The 16101-nt window shown below is 43.9% G+C and overlaps 2 protein-coding genes across 2 annotated transcripts; one reads left to right on the top strand and one right to left on the bottom strand.

Moving 5' to 3' along the window:
- Positions 1 to 96: 96 nt before the first annotated feature.
- On the bottom strand, positions 97 to 2354 carry LOC310896087 (taste receptor type 2 member 2-like). The gene has a single exon (XM_083827958.1). It carries the CDS (start codon positions 2335 to 2337, stop codon positions 1384 to 1386), a length of 954 nt encoding a protein of 317 aa, XP_083684084.1. The 5' UTR covers positions 2338 to 2354; the 3' UTR covers positions 97 to 1383.
- A 589-nt stretch (positions 2355 to 2943) lies between these two features.
- On the top strand, positions 2944 to 16091 carry LOC310896084 (meprin A subunit alpha-like). The gene is made up of 14 exons (XM_083827954.1): positions 2944 to 3081; positions 3995 to 4114; positions 4215 to 4239; positions 4358 to 4411; positions 6113 to 6153; positions 6239 to 6314; positions 7173 to 7290; positions 8319 to 8494; positions 8701 to 8922; positions 9814 to 9960; positions 12665 to 12880; positions 13197 to 13670; positions 13834 to 14007; positions 15975 to 16091. Exons 2-14 carry the CDS (start codon positions 4055 to 4057, stop codon positions 16016 to 16018), a joined length of 1827 nt encoding a protein of 608 aa, XP_083684080.1. The 5' UTR covers positions 2944 to 3081; positions 3995 to 4054; the 3' UTR covers positions 16019 to 16091.
- Positions 16092 to 16101: the final 10 nt, after the last annotated feature.

A 16101-nucleotide genomic window follows, 5' to 3' on the forward strand; every position in this document is an offset into this window, starting at 1 on the left:
TAGTGTCTTGAGGCCACTCGTGTTCTCTGAGGAGAGCTATTCTTCTGGGCTGATTTCTAATAGAGAGCACGTAGAAATCAGTGAGCCCTTCACACTGCTCTCCTACAGGATGAGCGCATCTCCTTTATCTGGGGAAAAGGTCCAAGAAGCTTTCTGCTAGTAGGAATACATTAAAGGTTGTCCTAGAAATTACAGCGGAGAGAAAGCTTGATTGCTTTTTATTAGGGTGAATCCGTGTCCAGCTGGGATGATGTTACACCTGAGGTATAACACCTGAGGTGTAACAGCATGAAAAACGTTCTGCTTGTGCTGGACCTATTTCATGTTCAGCTAATCTGCTGTGGTGGGTTGGCCTTCACTGGCTGGCAGACCCCGTTCAGCTCCTCTCCCACTCCCACTTCTGAACAGGCTGGGGGAAGAAAATGAGATGGAAAAGCTCATGGATGGAGATAATAGCAGGGAGATCACTTACCAACTGCCATCAAGGACAAAAAAAAAAAAAAACAACTTTGACCTTGGGAAAATTAATTTAATTTATTAAAAATAGAACAGGATAGTGAGAAACAGACAAAACTAAAACATCTTCCCCCACATCGTCCTTTTTCCCAGGCTTAACTTCACTCCTTCAGTCCCAACTCTTCAGCCCCCTCCCCTCCGAGTGGCACAGGGGATGGTGCCTGGGGGGTGTGCTCGGCCCATAACAGATCGTCTCTGCCACTTCTTCCTCCTCACAGCCCTCCAGGGGCTGCAGCGTGGAGATCTGCTCGGATGTGGTCCTTTACAGGCTGCAGGGGAATTTCTGCCCCGTGCCTGGAGCACCTCCTGCCCTCCTGCTGCACTGACCTGGGGTCCCAGGGCTGCTCCTCTCTCATCGCTCCTCACCTCTCACTGCCGCTGTTTTTCCCTCGCAGCTCTGATAAGTAGATTCATATTCACATATTCACACACAGTGCATTACAGTAGTACCACCGATAATATGACAAAGTGCACAGCCACAGCAGAAATGATTTGTAAAACAAAATAGATATATGTTAGCTAAACATATAGCATAAGTAGTTTCAGTCAGCAAATATGGAAGCATTTTTAGGTACACAGTACTCTTATACTGTTATCCCCCTTTCACAGCTAGCCCACAGACCAGATCTAAATTATTTTATTGACAGTAATTTAACTTGAAGAATTATTTAAATCAAATGATAATAATTATTTAACTCTTATTGATTTAATTCAAAGAATTGTAATGAAGTGTTCTTAATTTAGATAGAGAAGAGGGCACATCTACATCACCTGCACTGGCTGGAGAACTGCATTAAAGACTGAGTGACTTGTTTTTAAGAAGAAAATGTCAGAATTTTTCATGGGCTTCGTCTCTTATTACACTTCCTACCTTATGCAAAGCTTGCACTTCACACAGGGCAGAATCCTCAGCGCTATCTTTTCCAGTTTGGGGCTGCTGAAAATCAGAATAAGGGAATGAAAAGTCGGAAAAGCATACTGGAGTACTAAAAAGAAAAACGCCACAGGATTTCTCTCCCGACTAGTATAAATCATTGTCACGATCAAACATGTGAAGTTGATGCCGTAGATGAAGAAGAAGGACAGAAGAGATTTCATGGCTTTGATGTGGGCAACCATGCTGAGATTCTTTGCTGAGCTCGTCTGCATATTGCGTTTGTGTCTCCAGAGAGAAGAGAGGAGGAGAAGGGCAGAGAAGATGACTATCATGAATGCTATGGAAAACCCAAAGCCGCAGACATAAAAAAGAGAGGAATATTGTTTGTTCGTTTTCTCATTCAGTTTCCTGAAATATTCTAGGGAGGTGGAACTGAGGTTGCAACAGCTCACTTCATTGGTAATGTCAAAGACAGGGCTACACATGACCAGGGACAAAACCATTGAACCCACCAGCAGCCACGGCACAATCCTGTCAATTTTTACTTTCAGGTAGATGAAGAAGGTGTGTCTGAAATTCGCGATTTTTACACAATAAAAAACGTACAGGCAGGTAGAAACCAACAAGCTGGAAGAATTTGAAAAGCACAGAAGAGGTGCAAATATTCGGGTTACCCCGCTGATATAAATTTGCCAGTAAAATATCATTGAAGTAATGATATATGTCCATGTCACACACAAAAACCAAAACCTGGAACATCCCAGAAACAGCAAGATCTTCTCATTGGAGTTAAAGCTTTTCTTTTTAACCCAGGTAAAACAAGACACGGCCACAATGAAAGCATTGATCCACATGCCAGAAAAGGTCTGAAGTGTGATGATGACCATAACGGCGATATCGTATGAGGTGGCATTAAATTGCTGCTGAGAGTGGGAAGCTTCCATCCTGCACGACGGGTGGTGGACACGCAGGCTGCTGTGCCGATGCTCAGCACAGGATGGCAGATGCTGTTCCCTGAGCGTCACGTATGGGAACAGAAGTTTTATAGAGCTGCTGGCGGGGGCGGACCTTGGTGCTGCTCCTATTCAGAGCAGCGCAGGTGCAGGAATGTAAATGTGGCAGGTATTCCCTTACCTGGCATCGGTGCCGGTCTGCAATATTTGAATTTCAGCCCAGAGGAGCTGTGTTTGGTGACACAAACAATGTAGGTGCAGTTCCGCAGTTTTACTCTCCGAGGGCACCGAAATCCATCTTCATTTTCCCAGTGGTAACGCTTTAATCATAAGTGAACAGACACGTGGTAGGGGGAAGGCAGTTCAGGATAAGCAGTAATTTCTTTTAAAGGCTTAAACTGAAGCATATGAAGGAAAGGGGCAAACATAAGCATGAGTCCTTGTGCCAGGGTTCAGAACCCACATGCCAAATACAGTCTCTGCTAGCAATGTGAGGAATTTAGGGGACGGGACCATGCTGTGCTCCCTCCACCCTGAACTTCTCTCAAGCTTCCAAATGACTTTAGGTCCTGAAAACCTGTTTTGTTTTGGTTTGCTTTGTTTTGCTTTTTGTTTTCTAACAAGCACGTTGCGGAAAGCTCTGTAGAGCACAGACTTCCTATAGACTTTGGGTGTGTAAAGAGTCTTCCCCACCGAGACCACAGTAACCAACCAGATCGTGGCTGATGTCGTGATGTAAGTAGAAAAAAGTTAATCTCAACAAATAGCTACAAGGAATAAACCACCAACATCTCCTCTTTTCAGAGTGAGGCACCTGTCTTCTGGGGGATACAAATGCAAACACCGCTCACGGAGTGTCACTATCACATGTTCCTATTTGCATTTTTTTCACCTAGCTACAGTATTAACCTGTTGAAATGTTCTTGCACAAGTAAATCCATACCCTGGCCTGCTTCACCCTGGCCTGCGAGACTTGTGTCCACAGGGAAAGCCCTGGGGGGGATTCCCACGCAAAGCACTGGGAGCACGTGGCTTCATAGGCACGTCTGTGGGACCACGCCAGGACCCCTCATTGCACCCCTGTCCTGAGGGACTAACCCTTTGAGGTCTCCTGAAGAAACCCAAACTAGCATGCTTTGTTTGAACCTTATGGCCGATGTTCTGTTGATTACAAAAATAACACAATTTTTTAATTAAAGATGATGTTTTACCCCCAAAATCGCATATATAAAAGCTAAGTGTTTATGTGTTTGCATCAAGATGTTTCCAGAAATAAATAAAAACAAAAAACAAAACCCACCAACTAAATCTTTTTGTTAAAGTGAATTATTCATTCAAACTGCGAACCCTAAGCCTCTTGTCTTGAAGAGGGTGTTGCTTCCGTTCTCAGCAGCTTCATTGGCCTCATGTCAGGATGGGGCCAGGGTGGTTTCTAAAGCAGAAAAAAAGTGAGATTGCCTCTGAAGAAGTCACAGAAATACTAAAGAGTTCGATATCTCCTGAATGCCACAAGGGTTAATGTGCCAAGACTAATTATTATGGGGAGGCAGATTGCTTATCAGTTTTTGCTTATGGCTATATATAAGATTAAAATCTGCTCTTCCTTTCAAAGTTCAACTTTTCTGATGGCTTATCAGTTCTTCTGAAGGTTAATCCCCCACAGGACGCTATATCTACACGGGCTGGTAGCACCAGATAGTCTTCCGAAATGGATCCCTGGAGGATATGCTGTTTCACAGCACTGGCTACCTGCTCCTTTGCCTTTACGGTAGGTATTCCCATCTTCTCCTCCATTTTCTGGCTCGTGATCAGGGTGAGATTTCACTGCATTTGTCTGTGATTTTGAAACCGTGCTTTCTGTGTTTCAGATCCAAAACTCTGTTGATGACAGAGGTAAGGACACTGTGTTTTTATATTAGGGGAAGATTATCAGTCATCACGTGGGGAATTACACCAATTCATGTTGTTTAGTGACTAATTTTTATTTATTTATTTATTTATTTTTTGCCAGTGTATGCTGTTGATGGAGGGCAGCTTAGAAAGGACATCCCAGAAATAAACTCAGGTAAGTCAGGACAGTAAGTAAGCGGAGTGCTGAATTATTACAGAGATCTGAGCTAGCCTGTGGGCGACTACAAGTCTGGCAGATGTCAGGGGTCTGAAAGATCCCTCCTATGTGAGCAAAGTCCCCAAGATGTAAGTACTGCAGGATGATTAAAAATGTGTGGGATGACCCCTAGCTGTTTCTAGGGGGAAGGGAGGAGACCTCCCTTGTGGAGTCTGGTAACAGTTGGAGAAGACGGCAAGGCAGGAGCAGGGCATGGGGCAGAGGACAGAAAGGTCCGTAAAGGTTCCTATTGGAAAGGGAAGATGGAAAGGCCAGGAAATTTCCATAAGGCTGATTTTGTAGGAAGCCCAATACCTTACTCTTAAATTTGGAAACATACTCAACGGCTCTTGGGCAAGGCTCAGCAACCTCTGTGCTGGACCAAACCTGCATCAACCCCTGCACTCTTCTGCCATACCACCACCAGAGAAACCTTGGCAGTGGCTCTAATTCGACTTCTGTTTTGTTGATGTGCATTCATCTTAAGTGAGCTGCTGGGTTTCACATCACCAGTGGCCAAGATACGAATCTTAAGTACCTTCAGCCGTGCCACAGGGCTTCAGCAGTGTTGCCTTGAGAGAGTTTTCATTTCCTGACATGGACTCTTATCTGCTTTATGCTCTGGCATAGGTTTCCTCTGATTTTGCTGACAGAACAGGGCACATGGTGCTAGATTATTATTTTTCTTCTCTTTGTATATATGTGAGGAGAATAAGATATTTCTATAACAAAAGGTTATAGAAATAGGTTATAGATGAACTGTCTGTGCTGGGATTGTGCCTATACAAGGGCATTAAATAATTTTACATTAGTGGGACCATACAGTGGCTGGGGCTTGGACTCAAATTTGGACAGGGAATTTGGCACCTTAAAAAACTGAAAGTATGAAATAAGAGTCTCAAGTGCTGTGCTTTCAAAGCATGGTAGATGAGGATCAGCTGCTTAAATCAGAGGTGTCTGTTGCCAGCTCAAATCCATCTCCTGTGGCACCTGTAGAAGGGGAAGAAGCCTCCCAGACTCCGTATCTACCAGCCTATGTGGATATCTTGGATACCCTGGTGTGTCTTAAATGGCACCAGACACCTATGGTTAGGCAACTGGGTGGCTGCAGGTGTATCCGAGACATATAGCACATACATAGGGTAGGCATTTAGGTTGAATTGCTTGAATCTGAGCTTAGTTCAGGCTCAGGGGTCTGAAAAATAGGGATGAACCCCTTCCCTCTCCAGAATCCTTGCCTTTCTCTTTTGATCTTATGAGCATCCCAGATGATCAGTCTAGGTTAGCCAAGTCATCAGGCTATTAGATGCCTAACTTCTGGACAAATCCCATTTTACCTAAATATCCACAATGCTCTGAAGCCCATGGTGGGTTCAGGATACAAGTCTAGGAAAAAAAAGTCTCCTCTCAGGTATTATGAAATGGTTATGGAGATCTTCATTCAACCCCAAATCCTCCTTTGTTGCAGGTGGCGGGCTGGCATGCTGTAGGGTGTTGGTGGCTATTTGTTGCCCGTTTCTGGGCGGTTGCTGTTTACGGAGAGATGGGTTTGTTGTTGAGGCAGCCTCATGATAAATTGTGTGGTCTTTGAAAAAAACCCACTGTACTGCAGTTCTTGATGTGTTGCTCTGACCTAAATGGTTGTTTATCTCCTTTCAGAAACAGGAAGGCAGCTTTTTGAGGGTGATATTATCTTACCGGTAAGTGTTGCTCATCTAAACTAACACCACTAAGAGCGTGAGCTGGGCTAAAATGTTAACACCAGTATGTTAATATCATCCACAGCTGGAGAGGAACGCTCTAAGAAACAACTCCTACAGATGGAAATTTCCCATCCCCTACATCCTGGCTGACAGCCTGGGTAATAAATCTTTTTATTGTAGTAGTGTTGTATGGCTTCCATTATATGTACTCTGGTTTTGTACAGCTCTCTGGGCTGCTTTTGTTTCATTTGCTATTGAGTTATGCCCTGTTAATGCTATGTTACTCCTGGCCAGACTGAGTGATGCAACTCTGCTCCAGCACATCTTGTTGTCAATGTGACAGTCCCAGTAATGAGCCTGATGCTAATTGAGCAGCTCATTTAACTAATATCAGTGTATCTGGCTGGGGTCTCCAGATAACGGAGTCAGGAAATCCTAATCTCAAGAACATGTGTGTTGATCTACTGCACCCTTCATGCCTTATCTCTTTGTAGCAGTCTCAGCTCCAGTCCCAGTCCAGGGAAATGCAGATATTTTATAAACGAAAATATTCAGAGCATTCTCCCTTCTTGTTTTCATCTAATTTTAGGTATTATTTAAAAGTTTGAGCAGTTCAGGTATAAAACAAATAGTAAAACAGTATTAAAATCCTATGGATCTCTCCTGCGTTTACCAGCCCCAAATTCGAAGTTTACAATACTCGACAGCTCAGATAATACAATGATGTGCACTAAAAGTACCTAGAAAAACCCAAGCAATGCCTCAGATGTCCAAAAGCCTGCTTTTTTTTTTTTTTTTTTTTTTTTGTTTGTTTTCCAGCTCGATCAGTTTCTCTAACAAAGATAATAAAATTATTATCTTTCCCTATGGGATCTGACAAAAGCTCTGATCCAAGTAGACATTTTTATACATGTTTAGATTTCTAATGTATGCTTGTTCATATTTAGAATTACAGCTACTTATTCTTTTATAAAATAAGTACAACTGCTACTGCTATCCTCTGCTGTATCTTTCAGATCTGAATGCTAAAGGTGTTGTCCTGCAGGCGTTTGACATGTTCAGGCTGAAGTCCTGCATTGACTTCAAGCCCTACGAAGGGGAGCAGACTTACCTGAAATTTGAGAAGCTGGATGGGTAATTTTGTACTAACAGCCTGGCTTGTACCACCTTGTTGGATCTGATTTTCTTCTGATGAGGAGACTTTGCTTTCATTCTGGCTATTACACAGGGCATAAATACCTGAGCCACATTTCAGGCCCAGAGCTTATTTGTGTTATGCTGGAGCCAATGCAGACAGACTAACCAGGCAAAGGTGTTATCTGCATTTGATGTTCTCTTAATATAATATTTTATTATATATATATAATATAAATATAAATATATATATAATAATATGTAGTAATATACTATATTGTAATATTATTTTATATGTATAGTATATATTATGATTATTATATAATATACACCATATAATACTATATATTATAAATAATATATAAACGTATATATTAAATAATACATAAAGTATGTATATTAATTATATGTATTATAAATATATAATATCTATATTATATATGAATATAACATTTTATAATAATTTATTTCCATTCATATCCTGGCTACTGAATTGAACCCCTTTCTCGGCATTCTTTCAGGGAAAACAATCAACTTCCTCCTGGTGTTTGTTAGGGGCAGGGGATGTCACCAGTGTCTTAGCATCAGCACGGGACGTGCTCCTTGCTTTTAGGGGCTGAACTGGGGGGGTACCCGACCAAACGTTGAACCCAGCACCTTCCACACTCTGCAGCTCACCGCGGGCTGCCTTGGCGCTCGGTGGGGAGGAGGCGACTCTTCCAAGCCATAAACCCTCTTGCCTAAAATAGAAGTCTAAAATAGGTCTGATGGCTTACATCCCAAATGCCTGTAACCGTCCAGGGACTGTAAAGGTGCCAGGGAAGCTAACTCAGCAGCAGCTGCCAGCGCTGTGAGTGTCTGAAATTAGGTGGGGGACCTCCCTGCTCGCTGAGTAGGACAATCAGGAAGCTGGGGACAACAACTACTGTCTAGAAATCCCATGCAGATTAACAGCTCTATTCAATATAAATACAAATCATAGAAGGTATTATGAAAATGGGTGCAATATCTCAGTCTTTGCCTTACAGGTGCTGGTCTTATGTGGGGGATCTTCAGAGAGGCCAGACGGTGTCTATAGGAGAGAGGTGTGACTATAAAGCCACAGTGGAACACGAGGTCCTGCATGCCTTGGGATTCTACCACGAGCAATCCCGGACGGATCGTGATGACTACGTTCAGATATGGTGGGATGAAATTATTGAAGGTACAATGCAGGTCTGACACGCTTGAGAATTATCTGTAGATGCATGCCCCTTTTTCACCATGCTAAAATGTCTCTGGTTGAGAATGACTGCCTAGTTGTTGACAACTGGACCATTATTTAGCCATGGGTAAAGCATTTTGAAATGGTGTTATGTGGTAAGTTTTATTTCTGGTCTTGCCTAATCATGTGCATATGTTTTTGTCTAGGTTTTGCATATGCCTTTGACAAACACAGTGATAGTTTCCTTGATGATCTCAATACCCCGTATGATTATGAGTCAGTCATGCACTACGGACCATATTCTTTCAACATCAACAGCAACGTCCCTTCCATTACAACAAAAATTCCTGAATTTAATGAGATTATTGGGCAGAGGTTGGACTTGAGCAGGATTGACTTACTGAAGCTGAATCGCATGTACAACTGCAGTAAGTTCATCTTCTCACACATATACCTGAAAACCCTTTCTCAAGCTTCATGATAACGTGGATGGAGTCACATGAGAGGAGCAAGAACACTTCACTCTTGGGATCCTTTTACAGTGCTAAAAGAAACTATAGCTCTTATGCAGCAGTGAGCTCCGTGGTGGCTGGATTCCCATGTCATTACAGAACACCATTGGAGTGAATCAAGAGTATTTTAATAGCTGTTGTTCACCCAGGCTTTTCCGTAAGATTACCTGTAAATAATAACAGTTTCCTTCATGGATGACGATCTCATGTTGTTGATGATAAAATCTTCAAGCAATGAGAGTCTGAAATTAGGGCTTCTGAAGTCAGAGTACTTCAGTTTCCTTTTTCTGCCTATGTGATGTTCGATAAGACGACTGGGGTCAGGAGCATGAATTGGGATAATCACTTTTCCAGCTTCACTGGCAAAGCATGAAAGTAAACATTCCAGATTTTGTACGGTACTGACTTACTGTTAACATATACCTGAACATTTCCACTAGCTTCAGCAGAACTACTTCTGATTTACATCCCGAAGTGAGAAATGGGCCACAGAACCTAGTCCCAACGGGCTTAGAGAAAATGATGAATATCTGAAAGGGAGAACTGGCATGCAGAGGCCAAGGTGGTTCATGCAAGGAAATATCCAGCTTAGATTGGGAAAAAGAGATAAGATGCTTCTTTTAGGGGAAAATATAATTTATGTGTGGTAACAGAGTGGTAGATGTGAAAGTCTGTGTAGTTTTCAGTTGTATTAAGAACGTATTTCATGAATTTAAATGCAGCACGTAAGCACACTGGAATGGGGCTAACAGGGCAAGGCTTTTTTGATATTAATGAACAAAACATATTTTACTCTGTTCTTGGCAGCTTCGAGCCTCACCTTCTTGGACCAGTGCTCCTTTGAATACATCAATATCTGTGGGATGGTGCAAAGTGGGCAAGATGATGCTGATTGGGACCACACATTGGGCAAATCAGGAGAAGAAGACCATACTTTGGTGGGAAACTGTGCAGGTAACAGATGTATTTTTTAGACTGTCATTAGAATTCACTGTGCTTTTATAAGATGTGAAAATGTAAGACGTGAAAATAAGATGTGAGATGGACAGAGGTAATTAAGTCTTTAGAAATACCCTACTATTAATGTTAATCAATATATTCATGATGCTAAACATGACTCTCGAATTTTCAGATGGAAAGACTAATCATTTTCATATGAAATCTTTAACCCTTCCTTAAATCTCTTCTCGATATCATAACATCATGAAGAAATGAGAGTTTGAGATTTAGCTGCTGCAAGTTGGTAGCAGTTCCATTGAAATTCAGGGAGCTCCACCCATTTCCCACAGCTGACTTTGGTGAAACTCCACCCAATTAAGTCAGATGAGACTCTCCTCCTTTTATGCATATATTACCGTATTTTGAGTTGGTTTTTATTTTTTAACTGAAGCTAAGAAACACTTCCCCTTTGAACAGGAGTTCACTTCAGGCATCTTTGCAGAAGTCTATGCACAGGCAAATATCACAAAACACAGATCCTGTTTATAAACAAATTCCAATATTGAAACCAGTCCGGGGCCATCAGAACAGGGAGCTGAGTTTCAGCAGTGTGTCGCGGAGCAGGAAAAAACACCCCCAGGAGAATTCTTCGAGGGAGGCGTGCTGCGTGATGCACAGCCACATCAGGAAGGTGGAGCTGCTGCTCGCTCCCAGCCTGTTCAAGCTGCACCACGCAGGGAGGCTGAAGAATTACCTGAGAAACAACCCGGCAGTGATTAACCCTCTTCCAAGGACGGTGTTGTACAGGGTCCTTTTGATCAGGGCTTTGGCTCTGATGCACCCATTTAAACATATATTGAACAAATACAAGTGTATTGAGCTCTGCAGTGTTTTGCTTGCTGTCAGGATACAGGAATTGTGCAGGGTTCTGTTGTTTTCAAAGGCAGCGGGGGAAAAATTAGACACTGCAGGGGTGTGTCGCATAGACAGTCCCCAAATCCTCTAGCAAAAAAGCTTCTTTTGAAAGTCACAGGCATGAGCCCAGCCTGTCTGGGTACAAGCGGTCAGTTAGGCACATCTTCTTCCCAAAATGCAAGTTGTGGTTGCTCACAAAAGTCCCTCGTGGTGCAAGAGAGGAAAAAAAAATACCGAATAGAAGTGAAAGTCATTTCTGTGGGACTTGTTCCAAGGGAGGAGACAGCCAAAGATGGCTCTGGGAGGTCACGGATCATGTTTGTTGCCAAATGCTGTGTTTGGCTACAGCCTGTAGATTCTGTGGCTGTAGGAAATTTGCTCAGTGAGAGGGAGAGCAGGCAGGTAGCAGGCTGGGCGAGGGGATGTGGCTGCTCTCTGCTCACGTGTGGGTTTGTATCAGCCTGGGCAAGAGGGCAGATGTGCAGCCGGTGTAAGGCAGAATGCAAAAACCAGCACTTGGAAGACCCACCATGCAAAATGAATCGGAGGCTGGCTTGCTGGCAAGGAAAGAGAAATTTCTTCTTTCGAGAGAAACAAGCCTGGCTGGCTGTTGCTCGCTGGGCTGCTGCTTGCGGTTTGCTGACAGCGTGCGGGCTCTGGCTGTGTGATGGTGCATGTGGCAGAGGAGCTGACAGCGGCTTCCTGCCACTTGTGGCTGCTGACAGACAGCTAACTGCTCGGCTCCGAGCAGGGGGAGGGAAAAAGAAAGAAGGTTTAGAACCTAAGCAGTCTGCCTCACAAGTTTCCCAAGAATAAACGGGTCACAGCTGGTGGGAAATGGGGAGCTTGCTTGGGAATTTGTAGGGGAACTGGGTGCAGAAGGCCAGCAGTGCTGGTGGGAGCAGATCCAGGCGCGGTCATGCAGCTGGGATCAGCACTGGAGCTCACAGCAGCATCAGGCAGCAATTCCAGAGCCTTCTCCATGTGGTCCCTGCTGCTTGCATCGCTCGGCTCCTGGACAGAAAACTGCAAACCCACAGATGCAGCCCCAGTGTACTTGGAAATGCCCAGAGAGATGCAGCTGGAAAATGCATCCCCTGTAGGAAGGGGATGTGTTGAGGCTGTTAGGTGAAGCTGGTGGCCAGCGTTGCTCAGGCACCTTCAAGAAGCTGATTAAAATTGGAATTTATAGATTAGGACTGATCCAGAGGCGGCCAAGCTTTGTAACCAGACGGATCAATGAGTTGGACAAGGTACCACTCTGGCCCACAGATAGAACTGCAGGCGAAATATGAAAGAAAGGAAATAAATATTACCAGTTCTTTACCCACAGAAGAAAGCAGATAAGGCTTTAGATGCTTTTATGGGGGAGTCTGATCTGTCAATAGAGGGCTAACCAGGCACGGTTTCCAGGAAACCCTCAGACTGAAGCCCTTGTCCTGACAGGACCCTTCCAATGCATTCCTAGTTTGTCTTCCAAAAAATCCCTGGCCGAGTGCATTCACTTACATTTGCACGTTGACAGGACTGGTGTGTGTATGGTTAGTACTTGATTTCTAAAGAACAGAACCAAACGTGCACCCTACCTAATCAACCGAACTAGTTTGCAAGTCATATTTCAATGCATTTTCATTTCAATACTGATTTGCAATGTAGGGAGAATTCTTTTCTACTGATTTTTTTTTCCTTTGAAAATAACTTTCTAGCTCTTGCGATTGGAAACTGTGCTAAAGTTTATTTAACAGTCATTTCATTACTGAATGGACCAAAATGTTTCATCACAACACTTTTTTGTGCTTAACAGATAGAGGATATTTCATGCGCTTCGATACAAAACCGGGACATGCTGGTCAGGCAGCTCTTCTGGAATCTCGCATCCTTTATCCTAGGAGGAAAGAGAAATGCCTTCAGTTTTTCTACAGGTTAAACGGAAGTCCACAAGATAAACTAGTAATCTGGGTTAAGAAAGACGATGGAACTGGGAGCGTTAGGAGGATGGAAAAGCTGCACACTATTACAGGTAAGTGAAAGTGTTTTTTCATATCTGAAGTGCTGGCAAACATTGAGGCAGGACAACACTGGCATGGTTTATCGTATGAAAGTGCCCAGTGTAAATCCAACCTTTATTTGCTTCAATTGAGTAACTCCAGATTTAGTGCCCGTGAGAACAAAATGTGGCCCAGAGGCAGAGTCCTTAAGACAATTCCTGCATTAGCGTGGGTGCCGGGCATCACTCACCATCCAAACAGATCACAGGGAGCTTGAGGAAGACACAGTTTGATTTGGGGCCATGTCCTGGACTTTCCTTTCTCACATATTTTTATTTTCCCCTCCAGCCGATGGAGAACATCACTGGAAATTGGCCAACATTCCCTTCAGTGTCCAAACCAAATTCCGCTACGGGTTTCAGGGCATCAGAGGAGATCCAGCCACGTCTGCAGGCGGGATTGCCATCGACGACACCAGCCTGACGGAGACAAACTGCCCCACCAACATCTGGCACATCAGGAACTTCACATCCCTTTTTAACAGGACGTCTAAAGGCGATTACATCGCGAGCCCCGTGTTTTACAGTTCGGAAGGCTATGCCTTTGCTTTGCAGCTGTATCCTCACGGGAGAAATTCATCGCCCTACGTGAACTACATGGGGATCACTTTCCATCTCTGCAGCAGTCAGAACGACGGCCTTCTGGAATGGCCGGCCGGCCACAGACAGGTCATCTTGTCTGTTCTGGATCAAGACCCTGATGTAATCCACAGGATGTCCCTCAGCCTTAGCTTTACTACAGACCCAAAGCAGCTAGTGTACGGTAAGTCAGAGCGCTTCAGGGAGAAACATGCAAATGCAGCGGTTTTGTCAAGCTGGAGGAAAGTGTTGAAAGCTGAGAGACTGAGATAGATTTGTCCTGCATGTGACACTACTGCTTTTACTGGAGATCGGTTTTTAATTACTTGTATATTTTTGCATAACAGGCAGAAATGACACCCTGCAGTGGGACAAGCCATCTATCACGGGAAGTTTCTCTTCTGCCTGCAACTGTTACATGAGCCCAGGTGTTGGCTGGAATACGTTCCTGACACACAGGGAGCTGCACTGGAAAAAATTCCTCAAAAATGACGATCTTTTCATTTTTGCTGATTTTGAAGGTACAGTATCATATTATTAGAATCGCAGCTGGAACATAGTAAGTAAATACTCTTCTGTTTATAAGGAAAGCATAAAAGATGAGGGTGATAGGTGAACCTCTGGAACCATCTATTTTAGGATCATGACTTTTAAATGCCTAGTGATTTGAGGTGCCTGGATTTTTGAATACCCAGTACAAACCCCTTTGGATAATTTTGATTCTCTTATCCCAGAAGATTAGATTTTCAGGTCAGATTATACTTCCATGTCTTGAAGATCAGCCTTCTTAATGGTGTTGCTATTTGCAACCACTCCCATATCACTTTCTACTTAAGAAAATTGTGGTTTGAAAATGAAGTGGTTCTTTTTGGACCATGAAAAATTAGCAGAAGGAGTTTTTGATCCAAAGCTTTTCTCCCAAGGATCTATTTTTTGCCACAAATGTGTGTAACTGCTCTGCTCTGCCAAAGGAGGTGGGAAGCCTCTGGTGCAGGCAGCAGCCTGGTGGGCAGGTACCCCCCTGAGAAGGCCAAAGAGACGGTGCATGCCCATCCTCTGTGACACAGCCACACCTCAGACGGCTGTGTTCATCCTGCCTCACTCTAGGTGTCTAAAATGAACTTTCTGGACTCTCTGGTGGGTCATTTGAGAGTAACGGGTACTTCTGGAGAGCAGTTAACCCATCCCAAGACAGTTGTGATTAACTACTCTCCTGATCCGTTGATCTCCACTGGATACAAAGGGATCCATCACTGACATCACTCTTCTGATGTGAGTTTCCTTCAGAAAATGTCAGTGCCTGGAAAGTGGGAACAGTGTATAAGTAAACAATCATTAAACCAGATCTGACCCTGTTACACTGGTTGTAGCACTTGTCTTGGATAGGAGAAGACAGCTGGGAGTACGCTGTGATGATCCAGAATCGCTCCAGGTGGCCAAAGGCTGTGAAAACCAGGCTTTGAACTTTTCTGGCAGGAGGATTTCTCCCTGGCTCTTCAGAAAAAAAAAAACCTGTGCAAAGTTCTTGTTTTCATTCCAGCAGAGAATGGAAACACTTTTGAAACTGCAAGAGCTTTGGCAGAATGGGAAAGCTGCTTTCCGTGAATCTTTAACCAGGAACATGTGCTGCCTAATAAAAACGCTGAGGGCAGGCTACAGAAGCAGCATACAGCAGCATGCAGGACGGTCCAGCCTTCCTGCAGGTTATGTAGGGCATTCAGCAACTCTTCCAAGTCCCTGTTAGCAACAACAACAAAAAAGCAGCCGAGGCCTCATTGTATTTTCCCTGACAGTGTTTTGTACCAGGAGCAAATCACTGAGGGTTGTTCAGGCCCACTGTGTGATAGGGGTGCCAGTGTGCCTGAAAGCATTTGCAGCTGCTAGGTGAAATTGTAGTTAAGAAATTGAAAGCTTTGTTAGAAGACTGTGTTTAGGCTCCAATTACAAACTTGTTCAGAATAATTTATAGACATTAAAACTATGATGCTCCGGTCTAAGTATGCAGGCTCTGCTTTTCAACATTTGTTTTGACACCAGGGGGCCTAAAAGCTCAGGGGCAGTGTTACATTGCCCTCTGATGAAAGTTGGAGGTAGTCTCTGTAGAACCACTGAGGGTCTACCCCATACCTCCCAATTCAGAGCAGGCCTTTCTCCCTCTCTCCTCAGCTCCCAGCCCTGTTTCACATCACCTGTGGCCCAAGCCCTTTACCCTATCACCCCAGTCTCCTCCAGGTCACCAGTCTCAGGATCCCCTTGAGAAGGGCATGGACTAGAGCTCCACGCACGCCTGCTGCTCTCTGCCACTCCAGTTTCCCCTCCCAGCTGCCTCGCTTGGTGCTGCTGTAGCCTCTGGAGCTATTTGGATGAATTATTGTTGCTTCTTTACTTGGCCCCCAAAGTAGCCTGAAAGTCAGCCCGACACAGCTGATAGAACTGTACTATATACACCATGCACTGAATTCATACCTTTCCTTGTCTTTTTCTGCAGATCTCACTCCTCTGATTACAACTGAAGTTCCAGTCCGTCCTTGAAGTGCTCTCAGCCTCTTCACTACAAGTACAAGCAGTTATTCATGACAGATAAAATATATTACTTCACCAAAAACATATATTCC

Source organism: Anser anser (assembly GCF_964211835.1).
Source record: "Anser anser genome assembly, chromosome: 3".
Taxonomy (NCBI): domain Eukaryota; kingdom Metazoa; phylum Chordata; class Aves; order Anseriformes; family Anatidae; genus Anser; species Anser anser.